At 40.6% G+C, this 23,132-nt stretch overlaps 1 protein-coding gene across 11 annotated transcripts in view; it reads right to left on the bottom strand.

The window, feature by feature from the left end:
- SIPA1L1 (signal induced proliferation associated 1 like 1) overlaps window positions 1-23,132 on the bottom strand; it is a 381,605-nt gene that overhangs the window by 68,741 nt on the left and 289,732 nt on the right. For all 11 annotated transcript variants that reach the window (XM_073348513.1, XM_073348511.1, XM_073348520.1 and 8 more), the window contains 4 exons: window positions 12,618-12,721; window positions 7,234-7,391; window positions 3,123-3,699; window positions 1,683-1,957 (listed from right to left, as the gene is read on the bottom strand). In XM_073348513.1, the coding sequence (XP_073204614.1) occupies window positions 1,683-1,957; window positions 3,123-3,699; window positions 7,234-7,391; window positions 12,618-12,721 (1,114 nt within the window). The remainder of the gene's footprint in view (window positions 1-1,682; window positions 1,958-3,122; window positions 3,700-7,233; window positions 7,392-12,617; window positions 12,722-23,132) is intronic.

Genomic DNA, 23,132 nt, shown 5'->3' with positions numbered 1-23,132 from the left:
TTATTGCTAAAAATAAATTGCTTTGTGCAAAGATTAAACTTTAGTCTTTAATGATATATTTATTATTCAATATTTACGAAAATTTACAAATGTAAAAATGTATAAATCATTATGAATTTTTTGGATGCAGTAGGCAGGACGAGGAATTGGCATTTGGGAGTTTATAACTGAGTAATAAGCTACTTATGATCTTTGCCCCAACACAATAACAAAACCACTGTCACGAGGGTGAGTATTTTGAAAAATACTGTTATAGCTCTTCCTGCTGTGATTGTGGCCAGACTGAAGCTAAGCCTACTTTTAGCTGTGCTTAATTTAATTCAGCCAAGATATTTGAAATAAGTGGGATCTGTGCTAGAATTTTACGTTCTAACTTTTTTGCCATGATTGCAGCTGGACTTTTCATTTGCTGATCTGGCCAGATACTGTACAAAAGCATTTCAAATAGCTCACAAGAATGATCTTGTGCCACTTCTCATTTCAACCTCTGACATGCATTCAATTTTGTACTGACACTTTAGGGACAGTTGTAGCACCTGTTCTTTCCCCCTCATTTGATTCTCATTCACAAAATGGGCTACCCTGGTTGTTCTTATGGCAATTCTAAAAGATTAAAAACAAAAGTGGGCTTTTTACAATTAGGACTCCTATCTAACTTGCAGGTGGTCTCCTTTGTTATAATGATGATCACATCTCAAAATAATAATAATGTCACAAATCACTGTAACACAGTACCTCCTCAAAAAGATCATTTGCACATTTGATTCTTGTACTTGGTTTTCTTCTAACCAAATTTAAGCACAAACTTGAGCTGACAAAGTGGGCAAGTTCAGCCTACATAGCTACCTTCTCTCATATTTAAATACTGTTTATGAGGAATTAATACATGGTATTTGAGAGATGGGAAGCCGTGATATGACTGAATAGAGAAGCAATAAAAATTATAAACAGATTGGGAAAACAGACCTCCAAGAAAAGATGAAGGAAATTGGGAATGTTCAGTTTAGCAAGAAAACCACCAGATAAAAGTTTATCCATGATCAAATGCTACATTTAAAAACTATAAAAGCAATAAAAAAGTTGACAGCCTGCCTGGAACTCAGCAAGGGTTGAGAGTGCTGTGGAGGCAGCAAGCTCAGCCACTGAGGAGACAGTCTCAATCTGCAGCAAGTTCCCTGACCAATACATACACAGGTAGATTGACTGGCTCTAGTCACATGTAGCCTTGCTTGGCTGGAAGGGGAATGGAACATCTGGCATTGGGGAAAAGGATTCATAGGAATTAAAAGTTCTCTGTGAATGAGAGGAAAATTAACTAGTATTTTGATGCATCATAAATGTACACTTGTCAGTTCAGAGATGTGTGATCTGCACAAGGTGTTTGTGGGAGTTTGAAGGATACTTTGAGAGTATTATGATTTTTACTAAACTACTGTACACGTAATAGATATTTTGTGGAGCTGAAGTGTAAATTTAGACAGCGTGCCCCCTTTTGCAACTTGTTTCAGTTGACAATATGGGATGCTGTAACATAATTATTTAATAATCTTTACACAGGCCGGAATTTATTCCAATGTCAAAGTACCAAGGGTGAAAAGTTCTGCATTTTTAAAACAAAATAAATTTCTTGCCCAAAGGTAGCTCTAGATGGCATTAACTCTCATTCTGTCACCTCACAATACCTGCGTGGAGTGCAGTCCTCATGTGGAGGAATGATGACAACCTTCACAGTTACTGATGTTCTCAGCAGGTCAATCATTTGTTCATGGCTTAGAGTGGCTACAGCCACTTTGCAGATCTCCACTAGCCGGCTGCCCTGTCGTAATCCTGCCTGCCAAGCATAGCCATAGGGCTCAACGTCTGCCACAATGCCTTCATAGTTCACATGGAAACCAAGCTGACCCAGTCCATTCCTACGTAAAGTCATCTCCGTGGTCTCACAGCCCTTTGTCACAAACTGAGAATTGAAATGAAGAGGAAAGAGTGATTAGTGTAATGAATTATAATCTGAGAGGGCTATAATTCTGGGTTTTACAGCCACAGTCCAAGATGGGGTATGGAGAAAGGGAACAGAAGTACTTTGTCTCAAGACAAGTCCCCACCGATATATACAATACCAGTTCCAACAGGTCCCTTTATTCAAGCTGGATATTTAAGATAGCAGCTGATTGCACAGAATTAACTAGTGGTATTGTAGTTCTGCCTTAAAATTCCACTTATTTCATAGGAACATTAAAGGAATGTGGCAGTGCACAACAGGTAAGTGTGGAGGACTTACACAAGCACCTGTATTTCATATTTAAAATTTGACATTTTTACTAGGTCTGTGGATATTTCACAAAACTACCATTTCTCCATTATTCAGTACAATAGTTTGATGGCGTGCAACTATCCAATTTAGTGGAACTGAAACCTTCTGCCACTGTCTTAACTGGCACCAGGGTGACTACAGGTTCTAAATGCTTGAACCAATGGCATGTGTGTCTCCTTCCCTCTTGTTCATTTTACAATTGTTATTTTTAATGTAGTGGAGAACACAGCTGCTACAAATACGTCTTTCCTTCATGACACAGTATTATGTGGACAAATAGTGAAGATGGACAGACATTTTCTAGACAAACAATAACAATACAATGAATTGTTTATTTTACTTTATTACTATTATGTGTATTGAGACAGCATCTAGAGGCCTCAATCTAGATTGGGGCCTGATTTGCTAGGCACTGTTCAGACACATAGTAAGGCAACTTCTACTCAAACTTTATTTGAGACTAAATATAACATGGATATGACAGAGTAAAGAGGAAACAAGAGAAATAGATAAGATCATTTGACTAGACAGGCATTTACTGTACAACTTGATGGTTCCTGAAGGTACCAAATTTTTTCTCATTCTTTTTAAACGACATCAGCTACTCCTGACTGATGCAAAACAACCAACAATGGCTGGCTACTTTCTGGTAGATGTCAAAGTAGAGGTGTGTGTGTGTGGGGGGGAGGAATAGAGAGAGAAAACAGGAAATGGCCTTGTGGAATTAATTAATTAACAAACAGCGATTGTAAGCATTGTAATTCATTTGTTACAAAGACCAAATTTTAATTTAGAAAAAAAAAATTCTAACCTCCAGCCTTTTCACGACCTCTTTGATATCATCAGAGTTGTTGATAAAGCTCTCCACAGAAACACATTCACCCCTGTCATAGAAGAGTTTGATGCTTGTGTCCGTTGAAGTCCACCCTATCACATCTCTGCAGGAACAATTGAACACCACACTCTTTGTATCCTGCTCAATGAGAACTACAAACTCATTAGATACACCCAGGAGACAGTCTATTTCCATACCCTTGCAATAGTCCTTTGCATGGACACTCCACACAATGGCACCAGAACTATGGAGCTCTGCTCCTGGATAAGGTTTGGACTTTTCCTTCTTTTTTGAAGCAAGTGAAATGAAGGGGAACTTGCCAGATGGGTCAATGGGTGTATTGGTGACATTCTTTTCTGCTAGATCTTTCAAGTACTCTTGGCGTGTCCTGGTGGCCATGGCACGGAACTTCTCGGATTTATGAGCAGCATTCTCTGCATTAATCACTTTGGCCAGTAAGAAGTCCCTGAACACATTTGATTTAGGAAAGGTAACACCTTTTGGGATTGGTGGTCCAAAGGATGGAACATCTCTGGATCTTGTCACAGCAACACTAGAAGAAATACAGAAATGAAGAAGTGATGTGTCAACATTTTAATTTCTCCTTAGCGGTTTATGGAATCTACAGAACCCACAGATATGCCCTTCTCAGGTCATCCTCTGATTTTCACACAGACCTACACTGGCAAAAGAAAAGGTTGCTTGATTCACCAGAGGCACAAAGTATCTGCAGTTAACATGCAGACAATTATTTTTTTACTTTGCTAGTTTCTCAAAGTTTTCTATAATGTATACATCGGAGAAGGGGATAGAGGAGAGAGGTAAATAATCACTCACTCTTCTTAATGCTCTCAATTGCCCTGCTAAAAAAAATAATCTAATAACTAAATGCTTCGTTACATATAATGTGCAAAATTTTCACAATACCCCACATTGGAAACCCACACAAAACTCTGTATTTGCATGTTTACTTCAGGTACAATTACATGCAAAAACAATGTTTATACTAACTTGAGAATGTGGCCAATATAATATATTGTAATATATGTTAATAATAACACAATTAAAATGTTAATAGCCAAGTATTTTGGTAAGTCCCATATATTCAATTTTTTGTAAATCAATGCTGCTGGGGGCATATATTAATATATTACATTCTCTGAGTTGTACATGACTCACCTATGAGGTGAAGAGGAACAATTCTGGCTCCTGTACTTATTCTTTAATATTTATACTATGGCAACATCTATGATTGACCATATTAATTAAGATCAATAATTAATTCATTCTAAACCATTCTTGGTTTTATTTTTAGCAAAACTAACACTCTTTTGATGTTTTCATTTAGATACACTAACTCAAATTTTCTTACTTGTGTATGAATAAAAATGTGGGTATATAATCTATATGCACAAACACCATGATTGTATGCACAATTTAAAAAACATTGGTCTGTTTTCTTTAAGGTCAGCACTGCTCTGTGTCAGTTGGAAAAAGCTGTCTTCTTAACCAGTCATTCAGGATAGGTGAACTGCTTGGACCAAATCTGACTACTCTAAACTCCTGCTCAATTTACCCCTTGAACAGAAATGTTACTTTTGTATGGTTTATAAAGACCTCTCCTCCCAGAAGAGGGGGAAGGAAGCAGGGGGAGGATGGGATGCATGCTCTTCTCTTATGGTCAGTTAAAGGCGGTTTATAGAGCTGTTTTACATCAACAGAGAAGCACAAAGCAGCTATGGTGTATATCCCAGATTCCCCTTCCCTGCTGTTTCCTGCATTCTCATTCCACAACCCCAAGTTTCCCTCCCACCTTTCCACCCCCTATGTTAATCTGTGCACTGCGCACACATCCACCGGTTTCACACTCTTCTGTCTTCCCTCTCACCCCTGCGTTCAGTACCTCTTGTGCAACAAGTAGCTTTTTCAGAAAAAACATTTAGGATTAACGGTTATGTTTGGCATTATTCATAACTGAAAGTTTGTCCTTAACAGAGAGTAGTGCATAAAACATCCTTCAGAGAAATTCACCAGGCTTTGTCCTCATTCAAAATGGCAACAACCACACAGTATTTTTTATAGGACTCAGGTCACAAGTTGCTCTCAGTTTAGGTGGCCTTCTTAAAATGACCATAGTATCCTGTTGGTCCCAATGGGAATGAACTCAAGCTGCCCTCAGGGAAGACAGTGCATCCCTGTTCTGTCAAAAGGCAAACAGGAACTGGAGAATGAGGGTGGTGACTAAATTTACTGAAAGCAGCTTGATGTTTCAATCCCATTGAGAATAAGAGGTGACAACCATTTTTGAGAGTTTTTCTGAAGGAGGGCATTATTCTTCAGCTTCTGCTGAAGGAGAAACTCCAGAATTATAACAGAAAACAAAAATCAATCATTAATCCCAAAAGTTTCATTTTGGAAACTAGTCAATGCACCAGAGATTCACATCTCTGCCAACAATGCTGAGCTGAAATAATCTGTTACCAAAAAAAGACCTGTTAAATTTCTTAAAGGACCCATTTTAAATTAAATTTAACCTTAAACAGATTAAGGGATTTACTTGAGAATTCTCAGAAAATTAATTTGGTGTCCAAAAAGAAAGTGCTGTAACTTTGGTGAGGATACAGTGTATTCTTCATACATAACAAAATGACTGTACTCAACTTTAATTTAGCCACAGAGATGCAACCATGAAAACAAAAATAACCCCACTGCTATGTATTTGAAACCCTTCTTCCCTCTTGCCCCCACCCCTGCTTCTCTCTTCCCTTGTCACAATGTCTCTCTACTGAGATTTCAAATTCTTCAGGGCGGGGACCATGTCTTCCCAATAAGAATTTAATTTAATAATCAGCATCTGTGAACAGTTTGAGACTACACCAAATGGCACAAGTTGAAGAGGGCTTCAGATCCAGAATTCTGAATGCTGACTGATTTATGAGGAAATAATTATTTATGGGCAGTTCTGTATTTTAATCTGTACAAGCACTCAGAGCATAGCATGGGTGCCCATAGAAAATTTTATACATTTGAAATTAGATAATGGTTTGCATTATAGACAGAAAATTTCTGGTACTGTGAAACTGTTCCAAATAATCCAGTGGAGAAAAAGTCAAACTTATTCTGAGAGATTTCCTATAAAAACTTTTCAGAACTGAATTGTATAAATATGGATCAAGTATTTGTAGTGGAAAACCCATCAATGAAGAATTTTAAGCCCATGAAAGGTACATGAAACACACAAAGGTCCTGATCCTGCAAGTTACCATGCTTGGGAAGACTCCTGTATCTATGTAGAGGTATCACTGAAACCAAGTGTCTGCTTACTTTTTAATCTGCAAACTACATTTCTGTACAGAAGCCAACTGTGTAATAAAAATACGGTTTCAGACAGAAAATGTAACTCTCAGTTTCTTCTTTCTGCAGATCTGGCCACACTTCTTCAATGGCTTCAATGAAGTGGTAGCATGAACTCAGATTCCTGAGTCTTTTCCACAAAAACCAGCAAACCCATTATGAGTTCTCAACAAAAATCTGTATTTTTACTAGACTACAAATATTAAGAATACTATCAAATGATACCAAGTTTTCTTTCTACATATAAATTAGTTACCTAATCTTAGAAAATTGAGCATAAAATCCATTTTCAATACAAAAATTTAATGAGCACAAATAGATTAAACATCGATTGATCCAGTGCTAATTCAATTAATCTGGAAGCCTCATAAATTTCTCAAAAGGGTAACAGCCTAATTTCAAAACTGCACCACAGTTTTTAAACCCCATGATTAAAAATATAAGGATCCCAGAACTCAGTATCCAATCAGTAACAAAATAAATCCTTATTTTACATGTTCAAATGCACCTATTTAGGCACTATTTTTAGCAACTTGTTTCCTGAAAATGTCTATGTGCCCACTAGTACCCATTCTCATTTGAAAGCTAGAGAACATTATTAACATCACAAAATCCAGAAAACTGTTTCCTTAAAGGAAGCAATAAAGTGTATTCCATTTAAGAATGCAAAAAAGGTGCTAAGCCTCAGCATATGTCAATATTTCCTTTTTGCTGTTAACCTGATAATAGTTACCTGTAACAGATGTTGTCAGTGCAGGGGTTGTGCACTCTTACAATGACAAAGACATGCTGGAAGTGAGAACGAATGTTCTTTGGGCTGAATGGCTGTGCTCCAGTTTCCTGGAAAACAATCGTCACAATATCGTTTCCAATATGCCGTTTTCTCAGGAGCTAAAAAAAATTAAAAAGATGACAATGGAAATCTCAGAGAATAGGTTAAAATGCATCTATCTTTTCATAATTTTTTCATTTCTCCTGCAATTATATTTTTAAATATCATGACTAATTATGGGGTATTTTTGTGTAAGCCACGCAGCTATTGCCATCGTTTTATTCTTCAAGTCAATGCAGACATTAATACACAAAATATCTGAGGACTTAAATGAGGAACTTGCCAATGTCTAACATATTAGACAAAATGCTAGCATCTTGCATTTTCTGTTTCCATAACAACAGTTTTAATTCTATTTTAAACACAAAGAAAGGACTATGTATGGGGAAGATTTTAAGTGATTCTAAAAAGCAAATGAATTGTAATGCAAGGCATGTTATGGTTTAGTTTGTCTACTTTGTGTGTGTGTGAGTTCCAACATTATCAGCTGGTAATATTTAGAAGCTGAACAACACTCAATATATAATTATTACAAATTTGAGGTAGCTTAATATTTCTGGTTTAAACTGGTTGACAGTGTACATTAATGTATTTTTCAAAGATGTTATTTTCTTTAAACCCAACACTACAGTCTAAAAATATTATTCTTCTGCAAAAATAACTGCAACAAAAACTTTTTATTACACACAAAAGAGCACAAGATCCTAATGCAATTCTGCAATAAACACTCAAACTGGGCATAATAGGATGAAAACAAAAATGCTGGTTAGCAGACAAAAGTAAACAAAAATTCATACTAACTGTGATCTTGTAATAATATAAAACGTTTCAGGTTTTATTTGTAAATTAATATACCAACTTCCTTCATCACAGAAAAGCAGCCACTTCTGGACTGAAAAGAAGTTGTTTTACAGTACACAGCAACATTACAGAATGCTTTAGGAAAGGAAGAGACTATTAAATTTATTCAACTGAAAATGTATAGGTAGGGGGAATTTATGTAGATAGAATGTGATTATCTGAGTTTGAAATTGGCCAGGTTACTTGAGTTGACATCTCTGCTCTTATAAAAGATGCCAAGGGTGCTATAAGACCTTGATTTTATGTTTCAAACACAGGACAGAACCTCAAACAATACAGCACTCCTCTTTCCCACCCCCACAACTACCATGATAGGCACTGATTTAATTCTGTCTCTGAGGAGAAAATGACAACTACTGCATGGCCAAAATAGCTTTCTGCAAACACTTATATATATTTTTGTCCTTTAAGATCTCTCTTCAGAGAACTGAACCAGTCCATCTCTGTTTAGCTTGTAAGATCCTATATCACTGCTAAGGTGCAATTAGATGGTTAAGAGGACAAAAAAAGTATCTCGTGACTGGGAACTGAGATTATTTCCTCTATAGATCAACACCCCTGGGTACACCTATGGACTCCATATCCAGGGGTTCTCAAGATTTTTCTTTTTGAGCTCCCCCCCGCCAACATGCTATAAAAATTCCCTGGCCCACCTGTTCCACAACTGTTTTTCTGCATATAAAAGCCAAGGAACGTTAGGGGGTAGTAAGCAGGGCAATTCCCCAGGCCTCATACCACAGGGGGGCCAGCAAAGTTAAGTTGCTCAGGCTTCGGCTTCAGCCCTGGGTGGCGGGGCTCGAGGCCTCAGGCTTCAGCCCCATGTCCTGCTTGACAGCCCCCCTGAAACCTGCTTGCAGCCCTGGACCCCTGGTTGAGAACTACTTATCAGAACCCTCTGGGAAACTTTGGCTGTTGGGGCCACTCATGTGTTCCCTCGTGATATTGAATTTTTGGAACTAAGGGCATATTAAAAACTGCAGCCATGTCCCTGAGCTCCTATCACTGATTAATAGCCAGGACCGTAGACTGTGGAGAGCGTGCCATGTGGGTCTGTGCAGGCAATCATCTCAGAGAACTTCAGTCACTCACAATTAATGTAAGTGTTTTTTTTCTTCAAGTATTGCTTGAAGTATTGCTTGTCTGTTTTCACTAACAAGGTCAGCTCCCAGACTGCTGCGCTGGGCATCACAAAATGCGGAAGAGATGGCCAGCCCTCTGTGGAGATAGAGGCGGTTAGGGACTATTTAGAAAAGCTGGACTTGCACAAGTCCATGGGGCCGGACGAGTTGCATCCGAGAGTGCTGAAGGAATTGGCGGCTGTGATTGCAGAGCCACTGGCCATTATCTTTGAAAACTCGTGGCGAACCGGGGAAGTCCCGGATGACTGGAAAAAGGCTAATGTAGTGCCAATCTTTAAAAAAGGGAAGAAGGAAGATCCTGGGAACTACAGGCCAGTCAGCCTCACCTCAGTCCCTGGAAAAATCATGGAGCAGGTCCTCAAAGAATCAATCCTGAAGCACTTGCATGAGAGGAAAGTGATCAGGAACAGCCAGCATGGATTCACCAAGGGAAGGTCATGCCTGACTAATCTAATCGCCTTTTATGATGAGATTACTGGTTCTGTGGATGAAGGGAAAGCAGTGGATGTATTGTTTCTTGACTTTAGCAAAGCTTTTGACACGGTCTCCCATAGTATTCTTGTCAGCAAGTTAAGGAAGTATGGGCTGGATGAATGCACTATAAGGTGGGTAGAAAGCTGGCTAAATTGTCGGGCTCAACGGGTAGTGATCAATGGCTCCATGTCTAGTTGGCAGCCGGTATCAAGTGGAGTGCCCCAAGGGTCGGTCCTGGGGCCGGTTTTATTCAATATCTTCATAAATGATCTGGAGGATGGTGTGGATTGCACTCTCAGCAAATTTGCGGATGATACTAAACTGGGAGGAGTGGTAGATACGCTGGAGGGGAGGGATAGGATACAGAAGGACCTAGACCAATTGGAAGATTGGGCCAAAAGGAATCTGATGAGGTTCAATAAGGATAAGTGCAGGGTCCTGCACTTAGGACGGAAGAACCCAATGCACAGCTACAGACTAGGGACCGAATGGCTAGGCAGCAGTTCTGCAGAAAAGGACCTAGGGGTGACAGTGGACGAGAAGCTGGATATGAGTCAGCAGTGTGCCCTTGTTGCCAAGAAGGCCAATGGCATTTTGGGATGTATAAGTAGGGGCATAGCGAGCAGATCGAGGGACGTGATCGTTCCCCTCTATTCGACATTGGTGAGGCCTCATCTGGAGTACTGTGTCCAGTTTTGGGCCCCACACTTCAAGAAGGATGTGGATAAATTGGAGAGAGTCCAGCGAAGGGCAACAAAAATGATTAGGGGACTGGAACACATGAGTTATGAGGAGAGGCTGAGGGAGCTGGGATTGTTTAGCCTGCAGAAGAGAAGAATGAGGGGGGATTTGATAGCTGCTTTCAACTACCTGAAAGGGGGTTCCAAAGAGGATGGCTCTAGACTGTTCTCAATGGTAGCAGATGACAGAACGAGGAATCATAGAATCATAGAATATCAGGGTTGGAAGGGACCCCAGAAGGTCATCTAGTCCAACCCCCTGCTCAAAGCAGGACCAATTCCCAGTTAAATCATCCAAGCCAGGGCTTTGTCAAGCCTGACCTTAAAAACCTCTAAGGAAGGAGATTCTACCACCTCCCTAGGTAAGGCATTCCAGTGTTTCACCACCCTCTTAGTGAAAAAGTTTTTCCTAATATCCAGTCTAAACCTCCCCCACTGCAACTTGAGACCATTACTCCTCGTTCTGTCATCTGCTACCATTGAGAACAGTCTAGAGCCATCCTCTTTGGAACCCCCTTTCAGGTAGTTGAAAGCAGCTGTCAAATCCCCCCTCATTCTTCTCTTCTGCAGGCTAAACAATCCCAGCTCCCTCAGCCTCTCCTCATAACTCATGTGTTCCAGTCCCCTAATCATTTTTGTTGCCCTTCGCTGGACTCTCTCCAATTTATCCACATCCTTCTTGAAGTGTGGGGCCCAAAACTGGACACAGTACTCCAGATGAGGCCTCACCAATGTCGAATAGAGGGGAACGATCACGTCCCTCGATCTGCTCGCTATGCCCCTACTTATACATCCCAAAATGCCATTGGCCTTCTTGGCAACAAGGGCACACTGCTGACTCATATCCAGCTTCTCGTCCACTGTCACCCCTAGGTCCTTTTCTTGGAGGTCCTTTTCTTGGTCCTTGAGGAGTAATGGTCTCAAGTTGCAGTGGGGGAGGTTTAGATTGGATATTAGGAAAAACTTTTTCACTAAGAGGCTGGTGAAACACTGGAATGCGTTACCTAGGGAGGTGGTAGAATCTCCTTCCTTAGAGGTTTTTAAGGTCAGGCTTGACAAAGCCCTGGCTGTGATGATTTAACTGGGAATTGGTCCTGCTTTGAGCAGGGGGTTGGACTAGATGACCTTCTGGGGTCCCTTCCAACCCTGATATTCTATGATTCTATGATTCTATGAACAGGTGCACTCTCTTGGAAGGATTTCAGTGGACTGAAGGAAGGGATAATGGAACCTAAGCTCACCATTCTGAACTTTGAACAAATTCAGTTGAAGGCTAAAATTCTTGAATCTAGAATGAACAGAAATCCCCCTGGTCTTTGAGATAACAGCACCAGCTTCCACTTTTGGTAATTATTGTATGAATATATACATTACAGCTACCTAAAATTCCCCCTGAACTTTAAATAATTTTTCGTATCTTATTATAAATTGTTGTATAGTGCTGCTGTCCAACCTTAATGGCAGTCATGTTTCTTATTAGAAGCTGCTGAATTTGAGCGCTTCAAGTAGTAATATTTATTTACTGTATAGAGCACTAGAATCTTTTCTGATTTTATATATCGTTATTAATATTATTGTACTGTGTTCTCTCTTCTTGAAAATGTCAGATAATAACTAATACTAAAATATATTGAAAATACATTTTTTCACAGGACTGTTCTTTCTACCTATTAAGAGCCTACAGTGAGACCTACATAAACCTGTTTGCTAAACATCCTGTGACAGAGTTAGCCAGTTTTATTCCCGATACATATGTAATTCAATCTCTTCTATTTTTGCGTTGTTTAGACACTGGAGAGTACTTTTTAACAGGCTGCATATAGTAGTTGTCAAATACCAATGCAGTTATTTACTATTTTAAGTATGAGATTATTCACAAAGCTCTCTGCAGTTGACCTAAATTTTTTCCTGTTTATTCACTTTCTTTTAGAACACTCTGTATTCAATACTTCAACAAAGTTAAGTGCTTTCTGCCACTGCTATAGGTGTAATATTCAGTTATCATTTGACAGTACAACTACTTTATGAGGTGGAGGACAGAGGAATTCTAAATGGTCGAAGTCCATCCTACCTGTTGCTTGTTGTTAGGAGTGTATGGCAGCATGGTGGAAACATGAAACATGATTTCATAGTCTTTGTAAGTTGTATAGAGAGAGTGAGTTCCTGTTGAATCAGCTGCAATTAAAAAATTAATAAAGTGAAAAAACAACACTATTAAGTCCTTAAAAATACTTTAAAATGGGGTTGCCACATTGTTATGAAAACCTACTAGCCCAGGTACAAAACCCACTCATCATTCATCTTCACCTTAATAACAATGACAAACCTAACCATAATTTACTCACCTGCTAAAATTGCTCACCCAGCAGGCAAGTATAATTTTGCAATGCTATTTTAATACAAGATGTTAGAAAGAACTTGTAAGAAGTAAGGACATTATGAAATTATTAAGAATCCTGAACATCCTGAACTCAATCTAATTGAGCACCAGCATTGTAGGAAATACAACAGGGAACTCTTTAAGAGTATCACATATATACTTATGAAATATATATTAATGTTATATAGTACAAAGCTAAGTAAATAGCTTTCTAATGGTACAGAACTTTACTTAGTGTTGCAGAATATGGTGATAAAAATGCCTGATAGCTTTACCTTATGGACCAACATGTGTCTTGCATGGATCACTTAGTGTTCTCTGGATGTTAAGTGGCTTCTAGTTTAATGTCCTTATCTGCATACTCCGTCTTTCTAAAAGTATTTCAAAAAACCTTTGAAAAAGTCCCTTACAAGAAGCTATTAAGGCAAGTAGATAGCCATGTGGTGAGTGGGAAAATACTGTAAAGAGTAGAAAATGTCTAACAGACAAAGCTAAGAAGCATGAATAAATGACCAGTTTCAACATGGCAAAAAGGTGAACATTGGGGTGTTTCTTATACAAACGAGTGTTGTTTAACATGCTAATTAATGATCTTGGGAAAAGACTGAGATGGCAAAACATGCAGATGACAAAATCTTTTAGGTCAATCAAACTTAAACAGACCTACTTCAAAGGGATTTAAAGCAAGGTGAATGGATAGCATGATGGCAGATGAAACTCAGTGTTGACACACTCAGCATATGAAGTAAGGAATTGAAAGAGATCATTTAAAATATCAATGTATAATGCAAGCTTCTAAATTAACTGTAACCAATCAGAAAAAAAGCTCATTGAAAACCTCTGTTCAACAGAGAATGGCAGTCAAAAAGCAAACAACATGTTAGCATGCTTAAGGAATAGGAGGGAAAATAATCATGAAAATATTATACTGGCATTATATTAACCAAAGTTATTCTCCCACCTGGAATACTGTGTTCAGTTCTGGCCATCTTACCTCAAAAGAGGTATAGTAGATATAGAAAGGATGCTGAGACAGGTGACAAAAATGATTAGAAATGGAAAGACAGACCTTTGTATGGAGAGAGATTAGTACAGCTGGGACTGTGTAGTTTAGAAAAAAGAAAAATAAGATGGAATAGGATTGAAGTGTGCAAGTATTGATTGGTCAAGAACAGGTAAATTGGGCACTTCCAATTTCTTTCTCAATAAAAACAAGATGACATTCCATTAAAAGGCAACACATTTCAAACTGAAAAAAGGAAATGTATTTTATATAACTTGTAATTAATTTGTGGAACTCATTTCCACAAGTCTATGAGTTTAACAATTAATTTTTTCGGAATTGCCAGTGAACCAGTAAAATCTATTATTGGCACTGCTCTAGCGAATATATCCTTAAACTGTGTCATATAGAAAATTCTCTTATTTGTCCTCACTCACATTTCTTCTCTCCTGACAGTCCAGAATGCTTTCACCAAAGAACAAAACCAGCCGTTTGTAAGACAGTGACAGGCTGTTGACTTCAGAAGAAGTAAGTGTCATTCCTGAGGATCAGGACGGTTTTCCCAGATTCATAGATCGTAAAGTCAGAAGGGGCCATTGTGATCAACTAGTCTGACCTCTTCTATAACATAGGTCACAGGACTTCCCCAAATTGACTCCTGTTTGAATCAGAGTATATCTTTTAGATAAACAACCAATTTTGATTTAAAAGCTGCTAATGATGGAGAATTCACCACAACCCTTGATAAGGTGTTCCAGTGGTAATTTACCCTGTTAAAAATGTGCACCATATTTCTGGACTCAATTTGTCTAGCTTCAACTTCCAGTCACTGGATTTTGTTTCTACTTTTCACTGCTACACTGAAGAGCCCTCTATTATCAAATTTCTGTTTCCCTTGTAGGTACTTACAGACTGTGATCAAGTTACCCCTTAACTTTTTCTTTGATAAGCTAAATAGATTTAGTTCACTGAGTCTTTCTTTATAAGGCTTGTTTTCTAATACCTTAAGCATTCTCATGGCTCTTCTCTTAAGTCTCCCCAATTTACCAACATCCTTCTTGAACTGCTGACACCAGAACTGGAGACGGTATTCCACAAGCAGTCCTACCAATGCCAAATACAGGGGAGTATATATAATCTCCCTACTCCTATGCAAGATTCCCCTGTATATACATTCAAGGATCACATTAGCCTTTCTGGCCACAGTATCACACTGGGAACTCATGCTCGGATGATTATCCACCATGACCCCCAAGTCTTTTTCAGAGTCTCTGCTTCTCAGGATAGAGCCCTCCATTCTGTAACTATGGCCTGCATTCATTCTTCCTAGATGGATGATTTTACATTTGGTCTTATTAAAATGCAAATTGTTCGCTCATGCCCAGTTTACCAAGTGATCCAGATTGTTATTATTTACCACTCCCCCAATCTTTGTCTTATCTGCAAATTTACCATTAATTGTTTTGTGTTTTCTTCCAGGTCATTGATAAAAATGTTAAATAGCACTGGGCCAAGAACCAATCCCAGAAGGATCCCACCAGAAACACACCCACTTGACGATTCCATTTACAATTACATTTTGAGACCTGTCAGTCAGTTTTTAATCTATGTAATGTATGCTATATTGATTTTGTAGGATTCTAGTTTCTTAATCAAAATGCTGTGTGGTACCAAGTCAAATGCCTTATAGAAGTCAAAGTATATTACATCAATACTATTAACTATTATTATTTATCAACCAAACATAAAACCTCCAAAAATCAGGGTGGTTTAATAAGATCTACTTTCTGTAAATCCATGTTGATTGGCCTTTAATTCTTTATTAATCAAGACCAATATAATCAATTCCATTATTCTGGATCAAAGTCAAGTTGACAGTCCTGAAGTTACCCAGGTCATCTTATTACACTTTTTAAATATTCATGAATGAATATCCATCATGCTAGACAGAAATGAAAGATTTTATCCTTAAACACAACTGGTTATAATATTTAAAGACAATGTAATAACGGAAGTAGTTTGAGAGGTTTCCTTGTTTTTTTACTTATTTTAAATTATTACCATAATTCGTTGTAACCCTAGGATACATGTAATTTCCAAACCTTATTTCCTTTCCAAAGACTGCTGACTAGCAAGAGTTAGGCTACTTCCCCTTACCCAAACAAAACAAATAGATGTTGTTCCTTTCAGCAATTGTACTGGCTGAAGTTCATTACTAAGATGAGTAGAGATCATTGCCCTAGTCTATATGAAATAGGTGTTCAATTGAAAGGACACAATGTTTAAAACTGAAGGAATTCTACATATCTGTCATGAACACTTCTCATTTATGATGTTACGGAAAACATTAACTGCAATGATCACTTGTAAGAGCAAACACTGAGGAACTAATCTTAACATTTCTCAAAACAATCCTTAGCTTTAATTTTCCTTTTTGACATCAAATAAAATTTAATCTTGTTGCATTTTCATACAATACCTAAAATCAGCTTTCCTTTGTGCCGGGAACGCCTTATATCCTGTCTTGGATCATGCACCTGTCTTTTGTTGCTTGTGAAATGCTGCCAAAGGGATAAAGGACTAGGGAATTAACCTACACCACAGCACTGATCTTCCTTGTGATCTAATGATCAGATATGGCTTGCTGTAAGAGCAGCTTCACAGTCAACTCTAAGTTTCCTATTTGGTGACTCAATGCAGAATTTCCAGCCAGGAAACAGTTTCCTAAATACGGATTCCAAAACAACTGTTCTTAAGGGTGGTCTCTAGCTTTTGAAAAGCAAACAGCTGCAAAAAGCTTAAGACAGTTTTCACAGGTGTAGACCTCTGCATAGCAGGGCTGCTGCAGTCTCATAAGCCGAAATCATCACCATCACCATTTTTTATTTCACATTTTTTCACATTATTTCACATTAAAATAAAATATATTTTATTTTATTTCATATTTTTTTTCACAAGGGCCTTTCGTAACAGGACTATCACAGGAAAGAATGGCTATTTACCATACAGCAACTGGTTCATCAAGATGAGTTGTCTATATTATTCTCCTTCTGGTATGCATGTGCCCCATGTGCTCAAGATTAAATTATTTTGGCCAGCTGTGTCCACTGGGGCCGGGGCTGCACCTTAGGAGTCCTGGCACCCCCTCTCCTAGGACATAACGGGCAGAGCAGGCCTAAATGTCCTTCATTTCCTTTATCAATACAAACTTCAGATGTTACAGGACTTTAATAGTGAGGGAAGGGGGTGGGTTGTGGAATACATATGGATAACATCTCAAAGAATTACAATTACAGTAGGGTTAGTAATTCTTTCTTTGAGTGGCTGTCCATCTGTATACCACTTCTCGTGAATCAAAAGCAGTGTTCTGACAGACAGAAAGTGAATGCTTGGAGTCTACTTAAGTAAAGACTGCAGGACAGCTCTGCCAAAGCTGGTGTCAGATTTTGATGCCTTGACTAGGGAATCATGCTGTGTAAGAGTATGTACTGATTCCCGTGTAGTCACCTTACAGGTTTCAGTAAGAGGCAATCTTTCCAGAGAAGCTGGCTCTATCCTGTATGGGAGGATCTAGCCTGGCAAATTCATAGCAAGCTCTAATACAGGGGTCGGCAACCTTTCAGAAGTGGTGTGCTGAGTCTTCATTTATTTACTCCAATTTAAGGTTTTGCATGCCAGTAATACATTTTAATGTTTTTAGAAGGTCTCTTTCTATAAGTCTACAATATACAACTAAACTACTGTCGTATGTAAAGTAAATAAGGTTTTAAAAATGTTTAAGAAGCTTCATTTAAAATTAAATTAAAATGCAGAGCCCCCCCAGACCGGTGGCCAGGACCTGGGCAGTGTGACTGCCACTGAAAATCAGCTCGCGTGCCGCCTTTGGAACACGTGCCATAGGTTGCCTACCCCTGCTCTAATACAATCAGATACCCCCTAAGAAAGTCTCTAGGATGACATTTTCTGACCCTTGTTTGCAAATGTTACAGAAAGTATAGAGGAATTTCTGAATGGTTTTGTTCTGTCTAGGTAAAAAGAGAGCCCCACAGGGGGAGCATCTGTCAACAGCAGTTTGGTGGATAGAGATTAAAAAAAAAGGTACTCCTTTGTATACCTGGATAGGATCCAATTTAACACTAAGAACTTTTCAGCGGACCTACACCCTCATGTCTACGTGATATCTGTTGGGTAGATATACAGATTTCAATCATCCTTGCATGCAGCGTAGGTGACCTCTGACAGGCAGTGTGATATATATGCAGGAAGTCTGAGGAGTGAGAGACAGACTCTTACTGATATTTGAGGGTGAACCTGCAGCTGGGTGATGAGATCCACTATGGTTTTGAAATCTGTCTTAAGACAGACTAGTGTTTCCTGTTGCGGAATCCAGTACTCTGACCTCTATTCTCTGGATTCTTGAGTCTGAGACCCAAACTGTTGAGCTGTAGGATTTGGTGAATAGAGTCAATCACCTATGTGGGATGTTTCTCAGATGAGCCAACTGTTGAGGCAAGAATATAAATGGATCCCTTGCTTCATCAGAGCTGTCACTACTGCCAAGTAGTTGGTGAAGGTTCTTGGTGCTGTTGATAAAGCAAAGGACAGAAATCTGTCCCAATATTAGACGCTTCTAACCTGTCATCTCATGTATTTTTTGTGTACCAGGTGATTTGTTATGTGAAAATACACGTCCTGTGTATCAAGAGCCATTAATCTGTCCTAAGGATCTACTAACAGGATTGTAGAAGCTCGGATTACCATCCTGAATTTGAAACGGCAGATGACGGCATTGAATTGTGCCAAGCCCAGGATTGGGAGTCAGTCTCCCTTCTATGAAATTAAAAAATAATGTGAGTAAAATCCATTCCCCTGAATTCTAGAGGCACTTCTTCTATTGCTCTGAGATTTACAAGTGAGTCCACTTCTTGCTGTAACAGCCTCTAACGAGAAGGGGCCCTGAAGAAGGATGGGGAAGAAGAAATAGGGTAGGAAGGCTCTGAAAAAGTATGGAATACCACACTTCATTGATATCTAATACCCAGTGGTCTGAGGCAATGTGGTTCCAGGCCTCCTGAAAACAAAACAGGCAGTTGACAATATGAAGAAGAGGAAAAGTACCGATTCTCTATATGCTCCAAGTGACTCATAAGCAAGGCATCAAATTTGTTTTCTTGCTCTGTAGAATGGGGGAGTAGCAGATGAAGAAACCGTAGTCTCCCCTTTGTTGGAACCTCTCTCTTTTTCTTGGTGGTTCTGAGGGTCTCTACTGACTATCCTGGGGGTGGGGTGAGGAGCAGGCTCTGCTGGAGTAAGACAGAAGCCTAGCTTGTTTTCTCCTGAGTGCCAGTGTGCAGACTCCCAAAGACATCTAAGTTACTCATGAGTGTTTTAGCTAGTGCAAGGCTTCATCTGTTTTGGTGTTCAAGAGGTCAGAGCTATCAAATGGAGGATCCTCAATAGTTGTCTATGACTGCAATCTTTGGCAATACCTAAAGACACACGAAGATGGATGCGCTGTAGATCTCGATACTATGTCCAAGACATGAAACATCACCTGGAGAGAAGTGTTGGCCAGTAGCTGACGCTTGGAGACAATAGTCCTCAGTTCCTCCTTGCTACCTTATGAATCACATTTTAAACGGTCTTCATTTAAATAATCTTATTTAGATAACAGTGCCTGATAAATGAGTAATATGTATTTGCAAACTTGCGGAGGAGTAGCTTTTTCTTCTGAATAAATCTAATCTTTCTGGGTTCTTGTCTTGTGGTAGTGTTTTTGGTGGTTCTAGCTGTCAGGTTTTCTCAGGTACAGCGGTTGCAATCGTGGACCCCTAAGAATCCTGGGACCAGATGTGTAGAAAAGCACTCAAATGCTTTTGAGTTTGACCAGATGAAGGTACTTGGCAGTGCCAGTCTGCTTTTCTGGAAGTAGGCACCTCAGACACTGATGTCTGCCAAAAGATGTTTCTCTAGCTACTGACCTTGGCACTGAAGCTATTTTTGAATAACCTAACCTAACCATGACTATTTAACCTGAGTCACCACTAATGTCTTTGGTGGTGATTATCATTTCATGCTCCTGCAGTTGCAAAGTGTGAGTGACCTGTGCCTCTTGTATCACCGTACAGGATTTCAGAGGGGAGGTAGTCCTAGCCTCGGAAGTAGAAGCTGGCTCTCTTGATTGTTGCATACCCCAAAGGGGCCCAGTAGGCGAGGATTGAGCCTGATAAGGGTTCGGGCCAAACGGTAGGTACCATGGAGAATCCTCATCCCTACATCCTGAAGGTCTCTGAGTGTAATAATGGGCCCTATACTCCTATGAAAAGTAGGAGTCATTGGAACAGAAGCACAGTGAGTGGATAGGGGATGTTTCTCTCTGTGCTCAGAAGCTGAGGAAAATAATGTCGGTCCTTGAAGAGAGGGTACTTGAACAGGGGAAGATAAACTACAAGCTTATGCTATGGTACTGGCGTTTATGAAGTGCTCAGCACCATAACAATATTACTGGTTGGCACTGTATATGGCAGTCTCACCACCAAAGACATTAGTGGTGATTCAGGATGAATAGTCATTGTTAGGTTATGTTATTCAAAAATAGCTCCAGTGTCAAGAAGGTCAGTAGCAAAAACAGCTGCATCAAGGTCGCTGGCATCAGAGTCACAGGTATCAAGGCGATAGGTATCATGTGCATCAAAGCTGATACCAAAGCATCAGTACAGGGCAGTGTACTGAGCTCCACTTGAGGTGGTACCATTGCTTGGCAAGCTGTCTCTGTGAGTGTGTCAGAGGGACCTATTTTGGGTCATGAACTACCATTTGAAGAGAAAGGCAGAGATGATTTCAGCCTCTTTCTACTAGGTCTAGCAGATTTGTGCTCTCTGGAAGAGAGGTGTTTATAAATTTAGAGAGTTTAAGGCCAGAAGGACCACTAAATAATCTTGTTCAGAGGTGGGCAAACTATGGCCCGAGGGCCACATCCAACCCACAGAACCCTCCTGCCCGGTCTCTGAGCTCCTGGCCCTGGAAGCTAGCCCCTGGCCCCTCCCCTGCTGTTCCCCCTCCCCCGCAGCCTCAGCTCACTGCTCTGGGCAGTGGGGCTGCAGAGCCATGGCCTGACCCGGTGCTCTGTGCTGAGCGGTGGCATGGCTGGCTCCAGCTGGGCGGCACAGCTGTCTGTCCTGGCGCTCTGTGCGGCACAGCTCTAGCGCCGCCAGCCACCAGTGCTCCAGGCAATGTGGTAAGGGGGCAGGGGCGTTGGATAGAGGGCAGGGGAGTTGGGAGGGCTGGTCGGGGGTGAGGGTGTGGATAGGTGTCGGGGCAGTCAGAGGGCGGGGAACAGGGGGCTTGAATGGGGGCAGGGGTCCCGGTGGGGGTGCGGTCAGGAAGTGGGGGGGGGAGTTGGATGGGGCGGGGAGGAGGGGCAGTCAGGGAGAAAGGGTGGTTGGATCGGGCAGGGGTCCTGGGGGGGCAGTCAGGAATGAGAGGAGGGGTTGGATGGAGCAGTGGGGGAGAGTCAGGGGTGGGGGATCTGGGGGCGGTCAGGGGTTAGGGAGGTTGGATGTGGCAGGAGTCCTGGTGGGGGGACATGAGGGGCGAGAAGCAAGGGGGGTCGGATAGGGGGATGGGCCACGCCTGGCTGTTTGGGGAGGCACAGCCTCCCCTAACCAGTGCTCCATACAATTTCAGAAACCCTGCGCCAGGAAGTCTGCCGATGATGCGTGTGCCACAGCAGCCCTAAGGATGCCACTAAGGCAAAAATCTCTGATGACCGCGTCCGTGGGTGTACGCACATCTAGAATGGAATCGATATGAGCAAGCACTCAAATAAGAACCTCTCTTGGTAGCTGCTTATTTTACAACACAAGGATACACATCTGGTATGTCCCTTGTAGCTTTCTGTTCCAGTCCTCCAAAGACAGGTTCCTCAGTAGATGACTTGTGGAGTTTCTGATACTGATTTGATACTTCTAGCTGGAATGAATGCTTCACAGTTCTCTCTCTCCTCTTGGTCACAAATCATCAGCCGACTTCTTTGTTTTCTACTTTCTCCAATCCCTTATCACCTTGATCCTTCCCCTTGTGGCATCTGAGACAACATTTTCTGAATCTGGTTACGCAATAGGTCTGTTTTTTCTCAGATGCTACTCAATCTTGAAACTTAGGCTTCCAGATCACGTATCATCTCTTCCATAAGAACATAAGAAGGCCACACTGGGTCAGATCAAAGGTCCATCCAGCCCAGTATCCTGTCTACCAACAGTGGCCAATGCCAGGTGCCCCAGAGGAAGTGAACCTAACAGGTAATGATCAAGTGATCTCTCTCCTGCCATCCATCTCCGCCCTCTGGCAAATAGAGGTTAGGAACACCATTCCTTACCCATCCTGGCTAATAACCATTAATGGACTTAACCTCCATGAATTTATCCAGGTCTCTTTTAAAACCCTGTTATAGTCCTAGCCTTCACAACCTCCTCAAGCAAGGAGTTCCACAGGTTGACTGTGCGCTGAGTGAAGAAGAACTTCCTTTTCTTTGTTTTAAACCTGCTGCCCATTAATTTCATTTGGTGGCCCCTAGTTCTTATATTATGGGAACAAGTAAATAACTTTTCCTTATTCACTTTTCCACACCACTCATGATTTTATGTACCTCTACCATATCCCCCCTTAGTCTCCTCTTTTCCAAGCTGAAAAGTCCTAGCCTCTTTAATCTCTCCTCATATGGGACCCGTTCCAAACCCCTAATCATTTTAGTTGCCTTTTCTGAACCTTTTCTAATGCCCTGTCAAGGTTCCTCCCCCACTCTGAACTCTAGGGTACAGATGTGGGGACCTGCATGAAAAACCTCCTAAGCTTATCTTTACCAGCTTAGGTCAAAACTTCCCCAAGGTACAAAATATTCCACCCTTTGTCCTTGGATTGGCCGCTACCACCACCAAACTAATACTGGTTACTGGGGAAGAGCTGTTTGGACGCGTCTTTCCCCCCAAAATACTTCCCAAAACCTTGCACCCCACTTCCTGGACAAGGTTTGGTAAAAAGCCTCACCAATTTGCCAAGGTGACTACAGACCCAGACCCTTGGATCTTAAGAACAATGAACAATCCTCCCAACACTTGCACCCCTCCCCCTTTCCTGGGAAATGTTGGATAAAAAGCCTCACCAATTTGCATAGGTGACCACAGATCCAAACCCTTGGATCTGAG

This window comes from Lepidochelys kempii, chromosome 6 (genome assembly GCF_965140265.1).
Source record: "Lepidochelys kempii isolate rLepKem1 chromosome 6, rLepKem1.hap2, whole genome shotgun sequence".
NCBI classification, from domain to species: Eukaryota; Metazoa; Chordata; order Testudines; family Cheloniidae; genus Lepidochelys; species Lepidochelys kempii.
The sequence above is the reverse complement of the archived record's forward strand: the minus strand, read 5'-3'. Positions and strand labels throughout refer to the sequence as shown.